The sequence below is a fragment of the Tachypleus tridentatus genome, chromosome 2 (assembly GCF_004210375.1).
Source record: "Tachypleus tridentatus isolate NWPU-2018 chromosome 2, ASM421037v1, whole genome shotgun sequence".
In the NCBI taxonomy this organism is placed as follows: Eukaryota; Metazoa; Arthropoda; class Merostomata; order Xiphosura; family Limulidae; genus Tachypleus; species Tachypleus tridentatus.
The window spans coordinates 131,603,514-131,628,761 of record NC_134826.1 but is presented as its reverse complement, the minus strand read 5'-3'; the positions used below and the strand labels follow the sequence as shown (position 1 = coordinate 131,628,761).

Here is a 25,248-nt window from a genome sequence, read left to right as displayed (position 1 = left end):
TTCTTAATTCACTACAATGTGAGAGAAGTTTGTTGGCTCTCTAACTTCTCCCTCACATTTGGACCTGTAAAATATAGTTTAATCAAATATGAATGATGGGTTGAAATACATTAAGAACAAGTTCTCTCATAAAATTTACAGATTTCATAGCTTAAATGGTGGGTATACGTAGATCAGTTAACGGAGGGTACTGAAGGGATTTCTACAGTTTCCTTTTTCATTATGTGGGATATAAATACAACATGTACTTTCAATCATTACTGGCATACTTAGAACGAAAACTAAAATGCTTTTTAAATTTATAACTGGTAAAACATTAGTTTTACAACTGCTACAAAATTAACAAAAAAAATTGTTTGAATGATTTTGTTAAGTAACAAATCTTTCACCATGCACAGTACACCTACCAGGAGCACAGACTACCAACACAGTACACCTACCTGGAGCACAGACTACCGACACAGTACACCTACCTGGAGCACAGACTACCGACACAGTACACCTACCTGGAGCACAGACTACCGACACAGTACACCTACCTGGAGCACAGACTACCGACAGTGACAAAGCTCAACAATATGACTTATAAAATTTTAAATGTAAAAATTGTGCGAGCTGAATTTGTAGACTTCTTTCAACATTAAAACTAAATAATTAATTGTAGAATGATAAGGATTTATTTGTAAAAGAAGACTTAAAATAATAAAAAAGTGGTATAAAGGCATTATTCATTACTAGTTTTACACTTTTCATATCATACAATTTTTAATGTTACTTACTGCAGTCTTGAATGGTGAAATATTGTGTGTCAATGCCTGTTCAATTAACAAGGAAAATTAAATGTGAAGTGTACAATTCATTACTTTATAATGAAACATACATCATAAAAATTGTATGTGTCTGTGACAAGTGGTATGCTTTGAAACTTTAAAACAAAAAGTAGAATATTTTGAGTGATTTGTGTAAAAATATAAAAACAAGATGAAACATTGTTACCTTATTTTCTGGACTAAGCTCCTTCCAACTCCCTAATCTGTCCTGAATTTGTAATGGACCTCCCTTTTCTTTATTTACCAAATTATACAATGTTGTCTCAAAGTTTTCAATCCTAGTTAGAAAAAAAAAGTTCATTATATTATAGTAAACAATTATTTACAGAAGCTTTGTATAGCATATACCTTAAACAAATCTACTTACTAAACATCAAGAAAACAATTTACACAGTCAAAACATAATTATAAAGCATTGCTGAAAAATATCAAAACTCATTTTTACACTTCTGTACTTTAACAACACAACACTTCACATGTGTAAATGAAAAATGACTAAACTTATACCAACCAATAAAAATATATATCACACACTGTTAAATACAAGCCTAAAAAGTGAGTGACAGTAATTACATCATAAGTTTTACCAGAAGAGCTGCTGGAATTCTACAATAATAATTGCAATTGGCAACCTTAATTATGAATAACAAGTAAACTACCAAAAGCTTCTATGACCAGTCTGCCCTTGGTCATCAGTTCAGTGCTTATGCTGCTTGTGGTGTTAACACAATCACGACGACATCAACACAACACAAACCCTATACACGAAGTTTGGCAACAAAAATAAAACAAATTTCATTATAGGACGTAACAATTTACTTACATTAAAATATTTCATACTTTTTTTTCTGTTCATAAAAATAGAATCTCAAATTTTAGGTCTATTCAAGTGTTTTTTTCTAGTACACAATACATAAAGTTTATGGATACATTTGTACTGTTTTAAAGTTAAATGTAAGTACTGTATTGAAATTTGCACTGAAGAAACATGAAGGATTCTTACTGTAAAAAAAAATTATTGGTCATTATTACTCACTTTTATTTTAACATAATGCTCAAGCATTAAATAACTTACATAGTATGAATGTCTTTATTGTACACACACTTAAATGTTAATGACTAGCAAATGTTCAAGTTTCTTTTATTTAATTAAGTACATTTTTTTTACTGGTAACCACAGGAGTCCAAAATGAAAACCATCCACAACACAATTTTCCAAGAAATTCACAAGATAAACTTTCAGCAAACAAAGGCATTTTGAACTGATAAGAAAAAAACAAAGGTGGATTTCGTCAAACAGCTAACTTGTGTAATGTTGTAGAAATGCAAGCGAGAAAGATGAATTATAAACAAATATATACGTCTGATTTTCTGATGAAACAAATGTTTCTCAGAAAATGTAAACCAGACTGATAAGAATAACCAGTCTTAACTAGGCACCCTATTACTCCGTACCTCATGATTTGACTTGCACTTTTTACAGGTCCCATTTAAGATTTTATTTTCAAATTTTGTGATTTTACATATGAGATTCTTTGCACACTTCCTTTAAGCTTGTAAATATCAAACTTAAAATGTTTATTGTCATGTAACAAATGAGACCAGATATATATTAAATTGAATTTCAATGAAAAAATACAAATAGAATATTTCTTGCATTTTCTTAATCTTTTTCAGCAGCAGCTTCTCAGTGGCATAAGTTTCCTGAAAGAATATTCCACTGTTCTATTTATAATCTTATTAACTATATCTTGTCCATCATTTAGTTAAATTCTCTTTTTTTTCTTTGGGGTGCAATTATGGATTTACAACTCAAGAAACATGGTCATTGTGAATTTTGATTTATTTAAATCAAGAAAAACAGCATTTATAAATAAAAAACAAATCTCACAAATGGAATAAGTAAACACAATTAACTTCTTTCAAAAAATACAACTTTAAATGTAAAACCTACTGAGATCATTTGCTATAAAATCATAAATGCTTTATAGCTAAGAAGTGAGTCATATAATTCACTTGTTACAGAAAGAGAATTAAAAATTCATCATGCATTTCCTCTAACAACTGAACAAGTTCATTATATGCTTAAAGTACCTACTCTTTCAGTACATGCAGATAAGAGTTAATAACTCACTTATCACTTGAATAACAACTAAAAACATTTATTGATGGTTCATCAGAATATTTAAACTTTTGCTAGAATGTCATCTGGTAACAGTAACACTAGTTTTTTCTTCTAACATAGTAATTTTTAACTACATATATTGGTGGGGGTCAAGTGAGCATTCCATGACCATTTTCAGTGTGTTAATTTTGCCATGTATTACAGGTTTAGACAATAATTCTTGCAGAAGGTAGTACATCCCAAAGGTGATGGTGATGTACATGATGGATAAAGGTATCTTCATTCTTCAAAAGAAAATCACCATATTTCAGAAATTCACAAGACATCTCTCAAGTACAAATACATTTCTAACACACCTAATATTTTATGTACAACATATTCATACACTTGAAGGTTTGTCAAATTTCACATATACTCCAGTAATAAATTCAAAATTACAGTCAACATTTCTTCTCCAATAAGTCCAATGGACCAACTGTGTACATTCAATTAAACTGAACAGACTTTAACCAAAAAATTAGTCAAACTGCCTACGAAAACTATATTATTGATAGAACAGTAATTCATGCCAATAAGAAACTCAGCAGAAAGAAAACTGTAAATAATTCACATGGAAATTTAATTATATTTGGATCAGAAGGTAACATTAATTAGAAAATAATTTTGACAGTACTGTTGTTATATATAATATTTTTTAGGTGTGTGATACTTTTATATTTTAAATTTAAACTTTTTTTCATGTTTTTACCTACATTACAAATGTGAATTAATGTGTCTGGGTTACTTATTTTTTATTAGAAATTTCAAATACTTGTGTTGTTACATAATGTAAATATTGCTGCATTATTCTTTGAAATAATGCATTCCAGTCTTGACTTATATTAAATAACTTGTTTCAAAATCCAACACTGTATCGGACAGTTGCCTGAACACTATTTTCCGACTGTCGTCACCACTATAAAAACTTTATAGTTTATACAACAGAGTGACAACTCCCCTAATGTGCGAGTTAGGAAGCACAGTAAACGTCTAACAAAAGGGTTGTCTGTTTGAAATTCGAGCAAAGCTACACGAGGGCTATTTGCACTAGCTGTCCCTAATTTAGCTGCGTAAGACTAGAGGAAAGGTAGCTAGTCATCATTACCCACCATGAACGCATGTGCTGCTCTTTTACCAATAAATAGTGGGATTGACCACAGCTGAAAGGGCGAGCATGTTTGGTGTGACCGGGATTCAAATCCGCAACCTTCAAATTCAATTAAGCACCCTAACCACCTGATCATGCCAGGCCTTAAAGAAAGTCAACAACGATTATTTTGTAAAATAATTTATTTCTGGTTCATCTTTTCTAAATAAATCCACAGAAGAAACAAAAAAAGAAATTAGTACAAGACCTTACATTCTAAGTTTCTTTTACTTCTAACAAACTTTTATTGCCAGGCAAAAAGAAAAAAAAAAGATTCACAACCGAAGTTAAAATTTTTTTTCATTGCACAATTTATATATATATATATATAGCATCTAGATTAGTAATAAAAGTTAAGAGTCTATAAATTTAGAGATTAAAATGACTAAAATTCAACATTTAATATTGCGAAAATAAGTATTTTGTGATATACAGATATAATTTTCTAATTAGCGAATTCTGCTTTTGTAAACTGTTAGCTCCAAACTATTCTGTGGAATATTGTTTTGAACTTCAAAAGGATTCATTAAATTTCCCGACACATTTTACGAATGTTAATATCATCTAACTTCAATTAGCTAATTAAAACACGTACATTTAATAATAAATTTAGCTGATAAAAAAAAACCCAACAAAATTCAGTTGTATCAAACTTTTGTCACTTTGAAAATAAAATACTGACACGAAAAATTTATTATACTACTAAAAAGCAAATAGTTTGATAATAATACAGTAGTTTCTGTACATTTTGTATGTATTCTCTCAGAGAAGTTTTATTTCCCCGTAATTTAAACCGTTTGTTATATCAGTTTCAAAACATATAAAGTCAATGACTAAAAGGTAAAAAAAATTGTTTATCTTATAATTATAAAACACAAAATAATCTTTGTTCAGATGACTGGTTAGGGCAATCTTTAAATGCATGATTTGATATTGCATAGGCTGACATATTTATCAGTAACACTACAGTATTAAAAATACACTCATTTTAAATAGGAAATAAAGGCTTCGCCATATTAAAACTTGTATCAAAATGAACAAAAATCGCTGGGAAACTAGAATAAAAGTTTATTACCAAGACATTTAGAAATGATATTCATGAAAAAAAATTCCCAGGTAACAAAAGCAGTATAAAATTAGGCAAATAACCGTTAATTTTTCATGATCTCCATACTTTTAATACAGCAGTTGGAGAATTGGAGAGCGGAACGGTGTTGATATAGAGCAATCTGGACTCTTTGAACGTCACACGTTTTCAACAATATGCAAACAAGTGTAACCACTACACACAAGTAGCGTTCTTGGAACATTTAAAGAGAACGCCTGTCATTCTTACTGTCACCATGGCGACATATAACAACAAATGTCAGCAGACGTGTAACAAAGAGAAAGCTGTACCGACGTATTGATTTCTTCTATAGGGTGAGAAGGCTGTTACGGTGGAGAAAAACTCTGCTCAGTTCAGTAAGCAGGGAAATTGCGTGTGGCGAGAGAGAAGGCGGGAGACCGGTAAAGCTGATTATTTAGGGCTAGCATAACAAGCTTGAGCACACGAACAAGGCAAACAAGCCACGACGGTCGATCGATGTAGCTCACACTTGACGCGGGAGAAATATGCCACAAACAAGCTCGCTTCAATTGGGCACGAGTTGTATACAACCAGCAGCTACTGATAGTTTACAAGGCGATGCTTGTGCTATTTAAAAGTTGGGAACGATCCGTTCGTGTAGTCAATGGGTATTAAGAACACTGTAGAACACCGACTCCAATTAAAGTGGTTAACTGAAATTTCACAAAAAACTATTAACTTGTTTATTTTTATAATACATACCCAGTTATATCCTAAGAAGTGGATTATTGAGATAAAAGCTTTATTAGGGGTAAGGAGTCCAATGTTTTAGTGTGAGAGAAATGTTTTAAAATAACAGCAGATTCAAATCAACAATAACATACAAAAGTGTTGTATCAGTGAACGTGAGACAGACTTTCCCTACATGAAAAATCCATTTAAAATGCAAACCTCCAAACCAGGAGCTCACCACTTATAAAATAATAAATAAATCAAAGATGGGTTTGACTTTCTACATTTTAAACTAAATAAAAAAACTGTTCTGTAAAATAATTTAGGTTAAACTTTTTGGATTATCAAGTTCCTATCGATTAAATCACTGAAGATTCTTTGATAGAAATAAGAATTCAACCTTACCAGAAACTTACCTCCTCACGGAGAATCCTTTTATTGAAATTATAACGTTAAATAAACACGCCTGGGTCCGTTTAATGCGAGTGTTATGACTTAGATATTTTATCGTTAAAAGTTTGTTAATGTAACTACGAACCACACGTTGTGTCGTTCAAAATAGTTATGAACTGGCGATTGTTGTATTTTTGCGTCATGTCACTCGAACCTCCCGAGTTTTTCTCGTTGTTTGAATTAAGTGTTATTGCATCATAATATCTTATATTGTGTGGAAAGTTTCAGGCCTTTGTCAGACAATAAATACACGTCGGTAGGTTTAGTTAGATAGCTAGATGTAGACGGCGCGAATGTTAGTTTTGCCATACGAATTTTAAAAGCGAAATTATTATAGAAGAGATTGCACTAACATAGCAGGAGGAATGTTTGTCTTTTGTTTTTTGAATTTCGCACAAAGCTACTCGAGGGGTATCTGTGCTAGCCATCCTTAATTTAGCAGGGTAAGACTAGAGGGAAGGCAGCTAGTCCTCACCACCCACCGCCAACTCTTGGGCTATATTTTAACCAGAGAATAGTGGGATTAACCGTAACATTATAACGCCCCCACGGCTGGGAGGGCAAGCATGTTTGGCGCGAAGGGGATGCGAATCCGCGACCCTCAGATTACGAGTCGTAGCCTTAACATGCTTGGCCATGCCGGGCCTACAAGAGGAATTATTATTCGTCTTGTAAAATTGTGTTTTAAAGTAACTGAACTATCCTGAGTGAACTTTGACTAAAAAGATAATTATTTAAAGCCCTGTATACAACTGTGATAACGAACATATGTATACAGATTTGTTTTAATATATTATTTTAAAAACAAGTTAACTGTGTGCTATTTATTTACTGCTGACATTTATCACCAACAAATGAAACACCTTCCTGTAAAGAATCCATAAAAACGTACAAACTACAAAATGCTTTGAGAGTTTTGTACGTTGGTTTATTATAGTTGCATAAAACAAATACTGTCAATATCCTGTTATAAAACACACAGAATAATTTTTTTTCCATTTCTCTTTCGCACGTTTTCAAATTATAAGATAAAAAAAAAAAGAGTGCTTAGACCTACACGAATTACTAATCATTTACATAACTTTCAAACAGCCATTGACAAGGCAGTGAAAATTAAGGTGTTGTGGAATGAGTTAAGACTAAACTTGTTAGCTCATTAATCATTATTCTAATCGTCAGTTACACGGTGATGTGAAACTACATGCTCAAAGTTAGGTTTTTAAATTAAGACCACGCCCTCATAATATACTACAAAAACTCAACTATAACAAGCCTTAAGCAACACGAATGACATGCCACATCGTGTTGATAAATGTCTTAGTAATATGTTTTATACACAAGTAAAGCGATCTCGGCGTAACCTGCCCTGTTTTCACAAGATTGAAAGTACATGGGGTCATATGATTCAGACATACGTCACACGATAAAATTATTGTTTATGATTCCGAAGATAGCTATAGAGGTGATGACTTAGAAGCTCAATTTTAAAACGAAAACTGTCAAATTTTATCTTCCCAAAGCTCACATTTGTCAGAGGTATCAAAAGTTTATTAGTTATTCAGCTCACAGATTCTGAGGGCATACGAGTTTCAACCAGTGCAACTCAGTAGGTTACCGAAAATCGGATAGACGGATAATTGAAACGTGAAAGTTATGACAAAGTTTTCACGTGTACCGATGGTAAACTTATGAGTTCACTATACGCCGACGTTTCATTCTGGCTAGTTCGTTCTCAAGAAACCAATAACTTACCCTTGACACTACTTGACATACAGTGCATAAGGTACATTGCCCATGAAATATTAGATTTCATAATTAACCAAGATTCACCTCAAGAGGTCGAAAAAATGAGTTAAACATATCTGTACTCAACCTCACAGTATTCTATAATGCCAGTACGTAGGTGAAAGCTTTACTGCACGGTTACCTAACAGATTTGTTCGTTTGTTTGTTTTTGAACTTTGCGCAAAGTTACACGAGGGTTATCTGCGCTAGCCGTCCCTAATTTAGCAATATAAGATTAGAGGGAAGGCACATGGTCATTACCACCCACTGCCAACTCTTGGGCTACTCTTTTACCAACGAATAGTGGGATTGACCGTCACATTATAATGCCCCCACAGTTGAAAGGGCGAGTCTGTTTGGTGTGACGGGGATTCGAACCCGCGACCCTCAGATTACAAGTCAAGCAACCTAGCAATCTGGCCACGTTGGGCCTCCTAAATGAAGAATATTCATACATGATCCATGAGCCAAGCAACTATGTTTCTAAATACCAATTAATTTAATATCCACATTAGCTTCCAATCAGCAGAAATTTATAAAATAACTGAAAAACACGATATTTTATTAAACCAAGAACATGTTCTTCAACGTGAACAGCTGCAAAAAGATAAACACAAGTGAAAATATTCATATACAGCATGATACAAAAATAATTTGCCAAAAAGTATTTACTCAGTGTTAGCATATAATATTAAACTTCAAAGTACCACAATACCATTACATGTGCTTAAATGGAAATACATTCACGAGTTTACTGTATTCGAACCTTCAATATCCAACTGCTGCTGGCCTGGCATGGCCAGGTGGTTAAAGCACTCGACTCGTAATCCGAGGGTTGCGGGTTCGAATCCTCATCTCACCAAACACTCTTGCCCTTTCAGCTGTGGGGGCATTATAATGTGACAGTGAATCCCACTATTCGTTGGTAAAATAGTAGCCCAAAAGTTGGCGGTGGGTGGTGTTGAATAGCTGCCTTCCCTCTAATCTTACACTGCAAAATTAGGGACAGCTAGGGCAGAGAGCCGTCGTGTAGCTTTGCACAACATTCAAAACAAACCAGACCACTGCTGCTTTCTGACAAAAGGATGGTTGCGCCACAGTTTAAGAATAAATACATCTTGTGTCAGCAGTTGTTATCCAATTTGTTTTTTGCATACATAATAATCAAACAAGCTGAGTTAAGTACAATAGGCTTAAGAACAAATTCAATGATGTGCGAAAGTAAACACAGACATCCTACAGGTACCACTGTTGAGACTTCCTTATATAAGAGCAAATATACTTGAAAGTAATAATAAAATTATTTTACTTCACTCTCCAGTTAGATGACAATCCTAAAAAACAACTCTGTGAAAATAACGTTAGTTTCTTAAACTTTTTAAGAGAATATATTAAAAATAAATATCAAAACTGGAAAACACTTGAAAAGTAACAACATTGATTCATAAAAATCCACAACCTGATTATATATTTGTCCAATAAGAAACAAGACTTAATTATTGTGAAATTTCCTATTTATTCATCATAACCTATCAAGATGCCTTCATAAAATTTAACACGTTCCCTTGAATAATCAGATAATAAAGTTGTAATTTCTGAATGTCAGTATAAATACGGTGCTGCCTATGTCTCAAACGGCTCCCTTCTCTAACAATTCGGTTTTCAAACATATTGTTTGAGAAAAAAATGTCTCGGTTCCCAAACCAAGATGTCGTGGCCAGAAATAACCCAACTGATGACCCGAACGACCCTTCGACCATTTTCGGTCCACGCCAAGCTTGCCCAAAACATTTTACCTGCACCTGTCGCTCAGTCCACACCCCCGCTAAAAACTGCTGTGAAGTTTCGTTTTTCTTTTTGTTTGTTTTTTTTGCTTTTCCAAATATTCTGTTTAAATAATCCACCATGGGGTCAAAGAAAAATAATGAAAGCAGCAAACCAAAAAGAAAAGTTGTTAGAGCCACAATAGAGGTGAAAAAAGAACTCATAGCGAAGTATGAGAATGGTGTTCGCGTGTCTGACCTTGTTACACAGTTTGGTTTGGTATGTCTGCACCATACTGTAAAATAAAGAGGTCATCAAAGGAGCTGATGTTGCAAAAGGAGTGACAGTGATTACGAAACAAAGATCACAAACAATGGAAGAGGTAGAAAAAACTGTTGTTGATTTGGGTAAATGAAAAACAGATAGCTGGTGGTAGCATTTCTGAGACCATCATTTGTGAGAAAGCAAAGCAGTTGCATGCTGACCTCCTGGAAAACACCCCTGGAACGAGTGCTGATACAAGTGATGCCCTTAAGGCTAGTAGGGGTGGTTTGAAAAATTTAGGAAGAGAAGTGGCATACATAGTGTGGTGAAACATGGGGAGGGTGCCAGGCAAAAACAAACCTCATGAGACAAGTTTTCACTGAGAAATAGGTCCAGTGAGTCTCAAGCAGGTTGTAGCCAGAAAAGAGAGAGAACCCCAGAAGGAGAGTTACCTAACGTTTTTATGGAAAGTGACTCCCCTTCCAAACAATAATAACCCTCCTACTCTCCACGTTCCTCACCACCTTTCACTTACGTCATCAGCTCTCCTCAGCACAAGTGCAGTTAAATTTTCATTTATTTTTTTTATTGTGTTTATAGTTTTTGTGGTTGACTTTATGCATGTAAGTATTATTATAAGGTATAAATAAGGACTATTTTTACTTAAAATGCTTCATAATGCGTAATTTTTAGAGGTCTGTAACGGATTAATTTAATTTACAGTATTTCTTACGGAAAATACTGATTCGGTTTTCGAACAGCCTTCTGGAACAGCCTTTGAGAACAGAGTTACCACTGTAACTGTAGTATTTATAGACACGTCATGTTTATACTTTAAAATATACACTAAATGGCAGCAATTATACCTTTTGATTAATATCAGGATTTGTCACTGGATTAAATCCTACTGATAATTATTACACACTAATATTAATTAACAAAAAACTGAGTATTTTCAAACCAAAAAACTTTATAGCCTTTGACTGGTCACATTCAGAGGAAAATTAATAAACCAAAAATTTAATTCGTCAGATAGCTAGAGTTTAATTTGTGTCTAAACTTGAATCTTCTTAAATATTATAAATTAATACCAAAAATAAAATCATATACACTCCAGTGCGATGTGGAATGTAAAACAAATCAATAGAAATATTTATAGCAAATAAAACATACATAAACCTTTCTGGTGTTATTAATTATTTTCTCCATGAAGGCTGAAAGCTCATGTATAGACAAAGATGAGAGGTTTACACACAAAACATTTTCTGGAAAGAGTTGTACTTCTCTCGTCAAAATGTGAGGGATGGTTGTAACTTCAAGAAAAACTTGTTCACCCCAGAACTTAGAAAATTATTTTTATATGCAGAACTGATACAAAGAATTAGAAAGAATGTTATAAATATATAAATGTTCTGAGAACTCCGTTGGATGAAAAGGTAATATTTTGTCTTTTATATCTTAAAATGTGGTCTTTAAGAGCATGATAAATAATATCACATTAAAAACAAATACTAATTTGTAGAAATCATTTTCACACTAAAATCCACCCATATTTACACTTTTTGAAAAATGATAATTTCACCCTATGGCATATTTTTAAGTGGCACTTTAAAATTGTACCTTTTTATCTTGCCAAATCTAAAGCCAATTGAGATTTCTTTCTAATTAAAAACATCAGTAAGCCTCGTGTGTGAATCTAATAGATTAAAATAATCATGAGATTATTTTAAATTGGTAACAATATTTGAATAATTAAAATTTAGCAACAGTTATTTTACAAAATGTGTTTGTGTCCACAATGTATTAATATGTACCAATATAACAGCTTGCCATAAGCTAATATTGTTTTCTTTTGTTACTCTTACTAAGTGTCATTATTTTCATAATGCTAATTCTTACCAGTAACAATGTATGTAACTTTGCAGTATGCTTACAGTGTATCTTTCTTTGCAGTGAGAAACCTCAATAATCGAGCACAGACGTCAGGGACAAGTACACTGCTACCATCAACCAGAGAATCCTCAAGATCCTGTATGATGAAAACCACATGGATGATCACAGATTCACAAATCTAGTTCATTGAAATAATGAAGTCTGAGTAACAGAACATGTATAATACAATAGTACAACCAATACTGTTAATGAAAGTAAATAATACATCTTGAGGAATACAATAATTAAAAATACTTTTCAAGCTGAGAAATCTTTAAATGTTGTACTACAACCATTTTCACAGTATTTTTCTATATTACTCCATTTCTCTTGTACTTTTCACAAGTTTTCAAATTGTCCACTGCTTATCTGGTTTTAGTACATGATGCAAAAATACGTTATTAAAAATAAACTTTATGGTTGACAAAAAAAACCTTGTTACTATATCTCTATCATATTGTCATATCATTACAATTCTAACATGTTTCATCTTGTAATTTTAGGAGGAAGATCACAGATCATATGACCTGTGGTATATACTAATGTTTTAAGCAGAATGGCCATCACATCTTACAACTATATGTCCATTAATTATTATCAATGCCCAAGTGACAGCTTAGAGCAGCAACTTAAAAAGATCTGGACTACTGAAATACAATTTACCTAACAAATGTTTATTTACTTACAGAAGTTATCAGGTTATAGATAACTTGTTACAGCTTATTAAATCATTTACCGAAATAAAGCAGAGATGAAAGCCCAAAGGAAATATATAGATATTGAATGTTAGAAATACTATTTAACGGTAACTTAAAACTAACTACAAATTCTACATACGTTATAAAAACATAACGGATCCTGATTCTATGTCGTTTCAAACCGAGGCGTCACAAATGATGTTTATTAACATAAAAAAGTGTGTGAATGTTTTTGGCACGTGGTTTCTTAAATTATGTGCCAAAATGTGTCAGTTTTGACGTAAAAATTGAATCTTCCTGTTAAGAAGGCAAGATACAATCTAGTTACGCACGTACGTGCAAAAACTTTCACTAGTAGTACAATTGTTACATTCTTCACTATTACGTCACACTTCCATATATTTAAGTCTTAAATGAGACAGCTGTTTTAACAATGCTAACAAATGAATGTAATTTCTGACAATGCATTAAACGCTTCTAATAACAAATAATTAAATGGTAAATACTGGAGAAAGAATGAAAAACAACAGAATACAAATAATTAGTCGAACTGGTTAATCTATTGTTATAATTAACGTTACCTTTTACAACAAACATTTGGCTCGACCATTAAATCAAACAATAATAACTATGACTAATGAGCGTAGGTTTTGGCTACAAACTGCATAAACTAAAACTGAAAAAGAGAAACGTTTGGTATGGGTAAATATAACAAAGGTAACGCTTTTGAGGCCTTCGATCAATCAGCTGTGAACTGTAAATCAGAGCACGTATTACATTGGATATTATATAGAGCGTAATCTAAGGGTCGCGGGTTCGAATCCCCGTCGCACCAAACATGCTCGCCCTTTCAACCGTGGGGACGTTATAATACGACTATCAATCCCACTATTCGCTGGTAAAACATAGCCCAAGAGTTGGAGGTGGGTGATGATGACTAGCTGCCTTTCCTCTAATCTTACACTACTAAATTAGGGACAGCTAGCGCAGATAGCTCTCTAGTAGCTTTACGCGAAATTAAAAAAAAAAACAAGCGTACCTGTGTTCACGTTCGCACTACAGATGTTAAATTTCGCGATAAACCTATACGTTGCTTGGTCTTTGGGTTTTAGAAGATAAAACCTCAAAGCAATCTCTTTCAAAATACGTGAAGAAAAACACGGGTTTATGAAGTCAATTTCTTAATAGTTAAAAACATGAACCAGTTCATTATATGTAAAAAACGGGTGCTTTTGATAGAGAAGAAGAGATGATGTTTCGACCTTCTTCGGTCATCGTCAGGTTCACAAAGAAAGAAAGGTAACTGACCAATAGCTGACCACATGTTTGAAGGGGGTTGTGTAATTGAGGGTAGTCAAACATGTGGTCAACTATCGGTCAGTTCCCTCTTTCTTTTTTTGTGTATCCGAAGATGACCGATGAAGGTCGAAACACTGTTCGCTCCTCTACTAGTGATTTCTCTACCCATACCAGCCGTTTTAAAATTATATTTTTCTCTACAAGTGGGTTTTCTCGTCATCACGGATGAACCAGTTTAGTCAAAATCGTTTTCTGCCCGCCTTCAAATAGTGTGTGTGTGTGTTTTGTTATAGCAAAGCCTCATCCGGCTACCTGCTGAGTCCACCGAGGGGAATCGAACCCCTGATTTTAAGAGCTGTAAATCCATAGATTTACCGCTGTATTGGAAGGGAGCCCCTTAACGAGTATCGATACTAGTTCCATCAAACCGTGTTCAACGGTAGCTTAATTATCAATCAACACAATTAAAAAAAAAAAAAAAGATCGTTGGCTATCTTCGCTTTTCGTGTGATTTCAACAAGGGCTATCAGCAATCGTTAGTAGATCATTACATTTTACTTTAGAGGCCCATCGTCAACTCTTGGTCTACCCTAATCGAATCGTGAAATGAACGGTATTTCTTTTTACTCACCCCACCCACGGCCTCAATGTGCTGAGTGTGATTTTGCGTCATGAGGACGCAAACCATGGATCATCAGAGAAAACAATACCTACAGTATTATCACATTAAAACTTACTAAAACATGAACACATTATATAAAAAGAAACAAGCATGAAAAAACACAAAAACCACAGAGCACGTGTAAAGTTTTGGAGGAAGAGAGAGAGAAAAAAGGCATGATTTTCTACAAAATCAGTGAAACTTCAACAGTAAGATCAAACGTTGTTTTTGCATACAAAATAAATATATCAACATAAAATTTTGCCATGCTTTATCAAGTTTTAAAGACAAACACTCCAAATTAAAGTTTCTTCTGTCAGATTGGCAATTTTATTATCAATATATTTTCGCGGAAAATGAAATATTACAAAACATTTGAAATACACAACGGGCAGATATGTGTGTACCATCACCTCACGATGGGAAGTTAGTATAAACGTATTATTATTATTGCAGTGCAACAAATATGACTTTGTTTGTTTGAATTTCGCGCAAAGCTACACGAGGGCTATCTTTGCTAGCCGTCCCTAATTTGGCAGTGTAAGACTAGAGGGAAGGCAACTAGTCATCACCACCCACCGCCAACTCTTGGGCTACTCTTTTACCAACGAGTAGTGGAATTAACTGTCACAGTATAACGCTCCCACGGCTGAAAGGGCGAGCATGTTTGATGTTACGGGGATTCGAACTCGAGACCCTCGAAGTACGTTGAGTCGAGTCGGCCATGCCGTATCATCAACACATATTAAGACGTGTAAGTTTATAAAATACTTAAATATTTCTACAGTAATTCAATGCTGATGCTATACAACATTACAGATTTTTTTTTAATGAAAAAGAAAATTTAAGAAATACGAAACTGTAATAACACAGGTCTAACTTTCACAACTAACGGAATTGAAATTAATGAATAATATAATTGAAACCTAATTTTTACGTTCCGTTTTTCTATATCAAATTTCATTACAAAACTTTCACCATATCCCCCATAGAATTCTGGCTCAAAGTTTACTTTACAAAAGTTTCCTAAGTTACTTGTGAAGTCCCAGTTGATAAAGTTACACACGTTTTTCATTCAGCATGTTCCATTATATTATTAAATAGTTAGCTTATTTTTGATTCACAAACAGTCTATTACAATTTACACCTATTAAGCTCTTGTCGAAGATACTCAATTTTAAAAAAGTATATATTTGTGCAGTGCAGAACCAAAAAACATGTTTTGTTGTGTTAAAACAAATTGGGTTTCACTCTAAATTAAATCACTATCACGTATCACTTGACAATGGCGCTCACTACCAAATCCTCTTAAATGTTTTTTACAGTTTCTAACTTCAACAGTTTAAACTATATACGTGTATCATACTAATACGATAACTTCGAAATAACAACGACAAACGTGAAGTTGACAGGACAGGGTAAAACATATGACGTAATCAAAAGAGTAATGAAACACCCAGTGCTCTGATCACCAATGACAACAGTTATACACGCCGTTATTCCTTAGCCTTTTAACTACCAGCTATCGCTTGACGCTGAATTGTAGGTGTATTAATTCACACCCTAGAGACGAAACTTGACAATATGCCACCCTGCTTAGTACGATACATGTTCGACTCCTATATAAAAATAACTAAAGACGTCAAAGAAAAAACTGGAAACCCGATAGCAAACGGTGTTTTAAAGTCTCCGAACTAGTCCAGACGAGCTGATCGTTTAGCAGACAAGAGGGCGGACACAGCCAGACAAAAGCTTCCCTCCTTAAAGTGCGATCTCCACCTACCATGAAAATGAGGAGCGAGAAGGGCTCGAGATATTCAAATAAACCAATCCTGCTACGAGCTCGCGGTGAAACCACGTGACCCCTGACCTGTTAGCACAATATGCCCTTGACGCTCATACCAAGGTGAAAACTGAGCCGTGCGCTACCTCCTCAGATAAATAGGTGAGGCTGGGTTGGTGCACGCTATTCTGTGATAGTTTTACGTGCCCATTACATTCAACCTTCCCCACCTTTGATAGCTGCCAATATTCGCCGCAAGTCTTAGGAAAACATCTGTTACCGGTACGAAGTTGTGCTACGACCGGATAGTATTTATACTTAATTAAGGTGGTGCGAAGATTTTGTGACGACAGTGATTTGCTTGGGCGCCGCAAGATAAACGACTTCAACTTAACGTGCGAAAAACACAAATTCAAAACCTTGCAGCTTTGCTAATTCAAGTTGTAATAAACTCATTCCCCTATAAAACTTACAATTAAAAGATACAAGTTTAGATATAGAGAATAAAAAAGGGAGAAAAATGACTTGAGCTGATATGCACATATTTCGATGAAGCACCTGAAAGGTGAAATACGACTGTTCTATAATAAGTGCATTAAAAACAAAGTCGATTACTCATTCGGAGAACGTTGTTGCTTCTTTTGCCAAAGTATAACAGTTAAGTTAGTGTGGTGAACCTTCACATTACACGTAATCAGAAACGTTTTTAGTTTATATACAGTTATTCTGTAAGCTTCAATCTTTTCAGTTTCATCCTCCCCTCAAATAAAATAAGAAAGCCTAAATAAAATGTATCTCAACATATGCTTTTACAAAATCACCAATAGATGGCAGGACTTGATTGAAGGAAAAAATTCTCAGAACACGCTGTCTTAGCCACTTTTTCTAAGAACGCTAATTTCGTAACAGGAAAGCAGGCATAAAAAGCAACATTAAAGTAAAAAAAAAGTTCAAACAAGCCTTGAGGCTGAACAGATAAAATGGTTTTTTTATTAATGAACCAAATATTCCACATGTTTATGAAGTAACTATTTATATACATTCGCTATTGTGTTAGTTTTTCTAGTTTCTTACGCGAGTTGTCACGTTTTTTTTTCCTAGCGATATGCAATCAGGAGAATATTTACAAAAAAACGTCTACTTCTCAAATATCCAAAAGTTTGCATTGCTAGTTATAGATGGTTGATTCATTTCACAAATATAGAAGAAAAAACAGTACGAGATTTAATATAATGTTGTAAACTATAATTTGTTTTAATTACAGATGTTTACTAAACGCACAGTTGGTCTGTTTTAAATTTCGCGCAAAGCTACACGAGGGCTATCTGCCGTTCCTAATATAGCAGTAAATGACTAGAGGGAAGGCAGCTAGTCATCACCACCCACCGCCAACTCTTGGTCTACTCTTTTACCAACGAATAGTGGGATTGACAGTAACATAATGCCCCCACGACTGAAAGGGCGAGCGTGTTTGGGGTGATGGGGATTTGAACCCGTGTTCCTCGGATTACGGGTCGAGCGTTTTAACTACCTGACCACGCCGGTCCACTACTAAACGCGTGTAGTTAAGATCACGTACGTTCATAAAGGTACCTTTCATTAACAACAATTGACGTTGATGTTAAAATTTAGTAATTTCAATCAAGAGTGAAAAGTCACATCGTGAAGTAATCAAAGTGTTAAAAAATAGAGCAGTTGTTGAGCAAGAGAACACACGTGAATTTATTCATTAACAGTTAGTGTTTTTGTTTAGAAAATGGGTAAGTCACATTGTTATAAATTTCTGCTAAACATTATTAATATTAGTTTTAGGCTACAGTAGTTTAAAAACAGGTTATGACGGAAAGTTTGTTTATCAACTTAGGCCTACAATTTTCGTCAAAACGAATGTAGCCTGTAACAAACCTTACGAAACAAAAATAAATTCGTTAACGTTGGTTAGATTTTAGATTGGAATTGGCTTTTTTTTTTTTTAATCAGATAATGCAATAGAACCCACACAATGATATAAACACGTTGCATAAATAGTTTTTATATATAGTAGCATCAGTGAATTTCCTTGATACTCTGTAATTACTAATTTATGGAAAGTTTTAAACGGTGCTGTCGTTTGCACTGGTGAATTTCCATTACTGGACGCGTAAATAATTGCACTGAATAATTCGTTATACAAAGAAGGCCCGACTATGTTAAAAAAAAAAAAATGCGCGTCTAACACATCCATCACCATAAATATTAGCCAAACATGTCAGTTCGTTGGTGTATAAAAATAGCTATTTTTCACAGCTATTTACGCCAACTTACAGACCTATGGCATTTAAACTCTGAGCACCTGACAGCCCCAGGAAACCTTCAAAGTCTGTCACCATGTCAAAGCCGAGACAGAATTCTCGGCATACAAATGTAGAAGTGTCTTGAGAATATTATTTCGAGCTAGAAAATGTAGCAACATCGTGGCAACTACACGAAGACGAAACCAAGATTACGTCACGCACACATGTGTCTTAGCATTTTCCGAGTATTTATAACTAAACTCGCTGTTTAACTGTTACGAATAAAGAAAATATAAACGCCATCCTACAAACACAAATTTTGCCGTAATTTTAAAATTTCGTTAGCCTCCTCGGGACTGGAGAGCTAAATTTAGAGTTCCTTTAACCGCCTAAAGCTATGGATAAAGAGTGTAACCGCATTAAACTTGAACAAACCTATTTTCTGGAAGTCGTTGAGAAATTAGGCTTCGTTTTTCGAAATTCGAAACTTTTCACGTGTATCAAAACTATTATTAATAAAATCGTTATCAGAACACACGCAAACCATTGTGAACTAAATCACTATAACTGATTCTTAAAAATAAATCAAGCAAATACGTCAGGCGAGAATTTTATATATACAGGGTGGCCCATGCATATATCTTATGTATCCGTGTCTCATTCTCGCTGCATAATATTATGCGACGCCATGTTCTGCGAGACATTTTCCTCAACATAGCAGGGGTTATTGTTCCAAATGCCGCGGTAACAACTGCCTTCAACTTTTCATTAGTATAACATAATAGCAGATGGATGGGTAGGGACTTACGGACCACTCTGTATATTGGTTCCATTCGTTTTTTTTTTTTTTTTTTTTTCATTTCGCGTTAGTGACTTGTTCAATACCGATATGAATCCACATATTACAAAATATCGAATTTTATATTGTTGCCTATTGCAAGACTCAGTATAAAGAAATAACCAACCATTTGGATGAAATTACCCATTTTATATACAAGATAAATAGGGCATTCCAGCAGAAATCTGCTGAATAAGCGCTGTAATACTGATGGTGCTCTTTACGGTTTTTTTCTGAGGTCCACATATTATTAGGAACCATTTAACCCGGCAATAAAGTCATGAATGCAACTACAATTATAAGACTGAAAACATTTCTGTGCACTAGTAGCATTTTCTAGGTTACGTGGTTTTAAAACCCTGGCAAAAAAAAAACAAAAAAAAAAAATTTCATTTCACCTACCACACGCAACATGATACAATCACTTCATATAAATTTATCGTTTAAATATAGGAGAACACAAGTATTCACCTATTTCCTTGCCCTTGCAATCAACAGTCATAACCCACAGCTTAATCTGAAACGTTACATCCATGACGTTGAAAACGACTGCCGTTAACTTCTAAATAGAGTAATAATACTTGTTTATATTTGCTTACATTTTGTCTTTCATCAACTGTTTTAACACTTTTAAAGTAATTCATAGGGTCAGGCTCTACCTTGTTACAAAAATTATATATCAGAATATCTTTTAGTTAGAGAAATCAGTTTAAAATTTGGCGAAATTGATAACATTCGCCATATGTGTCACAAAATATAACATTTCCTGGATTTCGCTTACCAATATTAAGCCTTTCGTTGTTTGATGAAGTTAAAAGATTTACCCGTAAGCAAGACAGAAAAACAAATATGTATTAAATAAAAACGAACACGAAACTGTCTATACGTATAGTTACATCCACCTGAAGTGAGAAATATTATACGTAATTACTTTGTCTTCTTAAATAGTGATAGCCGATACCACGGCAACGTTAAACAATAACGAAGACACGTGCCCTGACATGCGCATAAAAATATAAAGGTCAATCAGGAGAAAGCGAATTTACTAAACAACGAAAAATTTGTTTTTGACGAATTTCGCGCAAGTTTACACAAGAGCTACGTGCGCTGTCCGTCCCTAACTCTTTTAGAGAAAAGGCAATTAATCAACACCTACCGCCATCTAGTGGGTAATCCGAGTCGAATAATTATTTTTTATCGGGACTCTGATAACGGGCTTACGACATGGAGTGCGTTTTTTAAAGTGGTAACGAGGCACAAGCATTGAACGAACACTAAACACTGTCCCACGCTTGATCTATAACAAACCTATAGCGCCACATCACACTACGAACTATAATACATTACATAGCGTAAACTAAACAAAAACGCTTTGGTAATTTTTCAACAGTGGGGTGATGTTACTGTCTCTCCCCTTAACGATGTCTTAGTTTTATTATAGATAATTATGTTCTTGAAAGTTTAAAACCTGTACGTCGTGAGCATCCCACCGCCTCAACCAATATAAAGCAAATTACATATCATATAGATGTAAGCCTTCCATAGCTTAAAACTGAATATATCTTTCTATATATTTAAAAACGGCTGGTATGGGTAGAGAAAGCACTAGTGGTGGAGCGAACAACGTTTTGACCTTCTTCGGTCATCGTCAGGTTCACAAAGTGTATGATGTCGGATGTTTTATTCTTTACTTGTTCTTTGTGAACGAGATTTTGATAACTACGTTTAATTCAGCCCTCACACAATCATTCATATTCAAGATTAGTAGTTATACGTCTGCCGTTGTGTATGGTCAGTACACTCGATAAATCACTAATTACATCTGGTGAGCTGGAAGACGGTTTTGAAACTCTGGTTTCCCTTCTTTATAATGAATGATTGGCACAGCATGATTATGTTTAAGTGAGATTTGAACTTGAATATATGCGATATCCAGTTCCAAGAGGAATTATTTGTTGTCCAGAATCCCATATGTTCCTACTTTAAGTGAGAACTGACTGGTATTTAAATTGTGACTAGGTCAGATTCTTATGAATTAGCAGTTTTATAAACTAAAAATGGCGGCCAAAAGTTAAAACCACGACATCAACGTAAGAGCCCTGCTTTGTTTTAACGTGTTAATAGTATTGTTACCAGTTAATAACTATGTTCAGTCTTTACTTCTTTCAGCCCAGTTGACTCAAACTCGCTCTATACAGATTTCTAAGGACCTTTTGTTTTTTGCAGACTTGAGGCTCAGCTGTCGGTTTCAATGTTTTTATACTGCACAACGCTATTGCTTGTAACGGTGTCTTTGGAACTTGAAACGTTCGTATTTTTGTAACATGTTGCAACTCCAAGGGCACAATGAAAGAAGTTCAGTGACCCCTTGTCCAGCGATATCAGTGAATAGTTTATACTGAATGTTTAGACAGAAAAACACTGGGATGGACTTTCAGAGCTATTATCGTGCTATAAGTCTCACCTGTTAAATTATCTCTATGAAAACAGACATTCTTTCTGTAACAATTTTGTAAACCAACTTTTTCTAATTCTCGCAGTGGGGTTTACTTCGTAGTAACACAAGACAAATTTCTTCGTTATTCAACACTCCCAGAATTCCGTGCGTCTGAAGAAGTCTAATAACGGACGAAGACGTTTTGAGAAAATTGTATTTATCTTAAAAAGTTCATAAAAACTATTACAACACAGAATAACAATTCAGGAAGAGGCTACATCAGCTTAATCAGTTTAACACATCAAGAATTCTACGTATAATACAAAAAACTATCAATTTATTACAAAAAGAGTTGAAATACACGAAAATATGGTATAGGCACCATAAAGTCAGATAGAATAATACGAAATAATACAACTTGCATAAAAAGAACTACTAAAATTCACTTGACCCTCCAGTGAACACATTACAAAAGGTTTTGTGAATTCTTTCTTTTAATTTCTTATTTAAATACGTCTTTGCAACGTATTTCGTTGCCTATAAGTAACGTTCCTAAATCGAGAAACCAACAAATTATTTCATAATTTATGTACTCGTACATTTACCCGGAATAGGAACATCCAACTAAAGAACTGGATGTGTGTGTTAAACAATAAGGGCAGATTTGTTACCAATATGTAGCATTGTGTAACAGAGGTTTAAAACAACGTTTTCAGAGGATTCTGTTATCTACTAGCACAAACGTCATATAAACTGGTATACTCGAGTAGGGGAATGTGACAAATGTAATAATTTGACAAACACTGATTTATAATCATAAATAAATTATTTTGGGGGGGGGGAGACATTTGTTTCGACACACCATTGTTCTGTCATAACACGTACATTCCACCTAAATTAAATTATTATGCTTATAATCGGTTGTTTGTCAAGTTATTATTATAAATGGATATACTTTGAGTGATATTCGTATTCCGATATTCTTACAGGAAAAGGAAACAACGTGTATATGGATGGAAATATTCACGTTATCAATGGATTAATACAACAATATCGTTTTTTTAGTGAAAATTATGTAAATTATACTTGTGTTCAAATTGAAAATGTATGATAATTTAATGATCAAACAAACGGTGAAATTGTTAAGTTTTGCGCAAAGCTTCACGAGGGCTACCTGTGCTATCCGTCCCTAATTTACCATAGTAAAACTAGAGGGAAAGCAGCTAGTTATTACCACCCACTGCTAACTCTTGGGCTACTCTTTTAGCAAAGTTACATTATAACGCCTCCGCGTTTGAAAGGTTGAGCATGTTTGGTGTGACGGGGATTCGAATCCGCGACCTCCAGATCACGCACGAGTCAAGCGCCCTAACTACTTGAACATGGGAGTCAAAGGTGGGCTTACCGATCACGACTGTTCTCTTACACACGCGCGTCGTCTGCGCTGCTACGGCTGCGTTATATGTATGCACTATTTGAATAACGAACGTTTCACACTTTCGTTCGGCTTAAAACAACAAAAAACACCATTTCTGATACTGGGTATTAAGATCAAATTAAAAATACTACAAACTATATATAGATTAAGCAGCCGTACCCATGAAATCACAATTGCAATATACGTTACCTTCGGCTTAATAACTGGGTTCCAATACGTGTCTGGTGAAAATAGCACCCACTGGCGTTTCAAAGTAGTGTTTGATATGCAAAACCTACAAGACATCTTATGCGTCGTGTAGAATAAACACAGTCAATAGCTCAAAGATCCAGACATCTTAGTCCTTAATTCAAAACACTGGTCAACAGCATACGGTCACCGAAAAGCGAGATTTATGGGCTACAACAATAATGACCATATAGCTGAAAAGTGAAATCGCAGAGTTGAACAGTATAATAACCCAAAAATAAACCTTACAATAAACAAAGCCTGTATACTAACCACTAAGCAACGCCTAGCTTTTTCAAACAGTTGGTCAGCGTTCTCAAACTGAAATGCTTTGAGAAAAAATTCGTAAGACCAAAGCTCTGGCTTACATGTTTGATCAATTTCCTATTATCCTTACTTTAAAATCAGGCTTGTTTCATCGCACCCAGTATTGTAGTATTGCATAACAAAATTATATTGCTGAGCAAAACAATCCAACATGACCCTGCAATTACTTGTTTGTTTAGGACAGGTATCAAAGTTCAATTACACGAGGAGACAAATTCTCCACCCCAGTCTTTTACAGTTGGCCTAATACAAGTTGGGCGTATTCGTTCATCCGCGCGACTCCAGCTCCACATTTGATTGGTTTTCAACATCAGAATGAAGACGATGTCATCAGTCAAAATGTTCACGAACAATCATCGAAAATGTATCGAACATTCGCAGGGTAATGTTCCGTTTATATATTCGCCGATGTAACCATACTCATGGTCTCATGTCATAACAAACCACGTGTGACCACGACCTGCTGCTGTTTCAATCTTATATCGATTTCCCGCATTTCCAATTCTCCTTTCAAAGACTCACTACAAAGTTTTTCGGTGTCTCGCATACACTTCAACACTATTAATCCACATATATGGCTGTCTGTATTTATACTCTCCAAGTCTTAAATTAATAATTTTTTTTTCTATTCTATAGCCTAAGTATGCAGGGAGCGTGCGATGATTTGTTGTGATGGGAAAACCAAAACAAAAAGATGGATTATAAGAACGATAAAAACAACACATATTCGGCAACTTACTTTATTTATATGTTAATTCTATCCTCCTGTCCTTTTGACTGAATAAATTTATTACGTCTTCACAGAAACTATCAGTCTATTTCCTTAATAAGGTTTCCCTCAATCTCGATTTTAAGGCTAACTTTCAAGTCTTTCTCGTAGTTGTGCATTTCTGGTGTAGTTATGTATTCTTTTTAAATGAGAGAAAGAATGCTCAATTGAAGCACTGGTGACTAGAAAAGTCAAGGTTAACTCGCATCTTTGTAAGATGTTTTAGGGCTACACCTAACTTAGCATTTCACAAGCAATAAAATAATCCATCCACTAGTTTTTCCTTTCCAATCAGCGTCAGCGTATAAAACCGAAAGTTCACTTTTCAAAGGGCCCGGCATGGCCAAGCGCGTTAAG

At 34.5% G+C, this 25,248-nt stretch overlaps 1 protein-coding gene across 7 annotated transcripts in view; it reads right to left on the bottom strand.

Moving 5' to 3' along the window:
• Window positions 1–25,248, bottom strand: part of LOC143245122 (uncharacterized) — an 88,442-nt gene that overhangs the window by 28,264 nt on the left and 34,930 nt on the right. For 3 of the 7 annotated variants that reach the window (XM_076491038.1, XM_076491039.1, XM_076491042.1), the window contains 2 exons: window positions 12,143–12,279; window positions 997–1,108 (listed from right to left, as the gene is read on the bottom strand). In XM_076491038.1, coding sequence (XP_076347153.1) covers window positions 997–1,108; window positions 12,143–12,279 — 249 coding nt within the window. The other 4 variants (XM_076491041.1, XM_076491040.1, XM_076491043.1 and 1 more) reach the window with 4 other exon arrangements.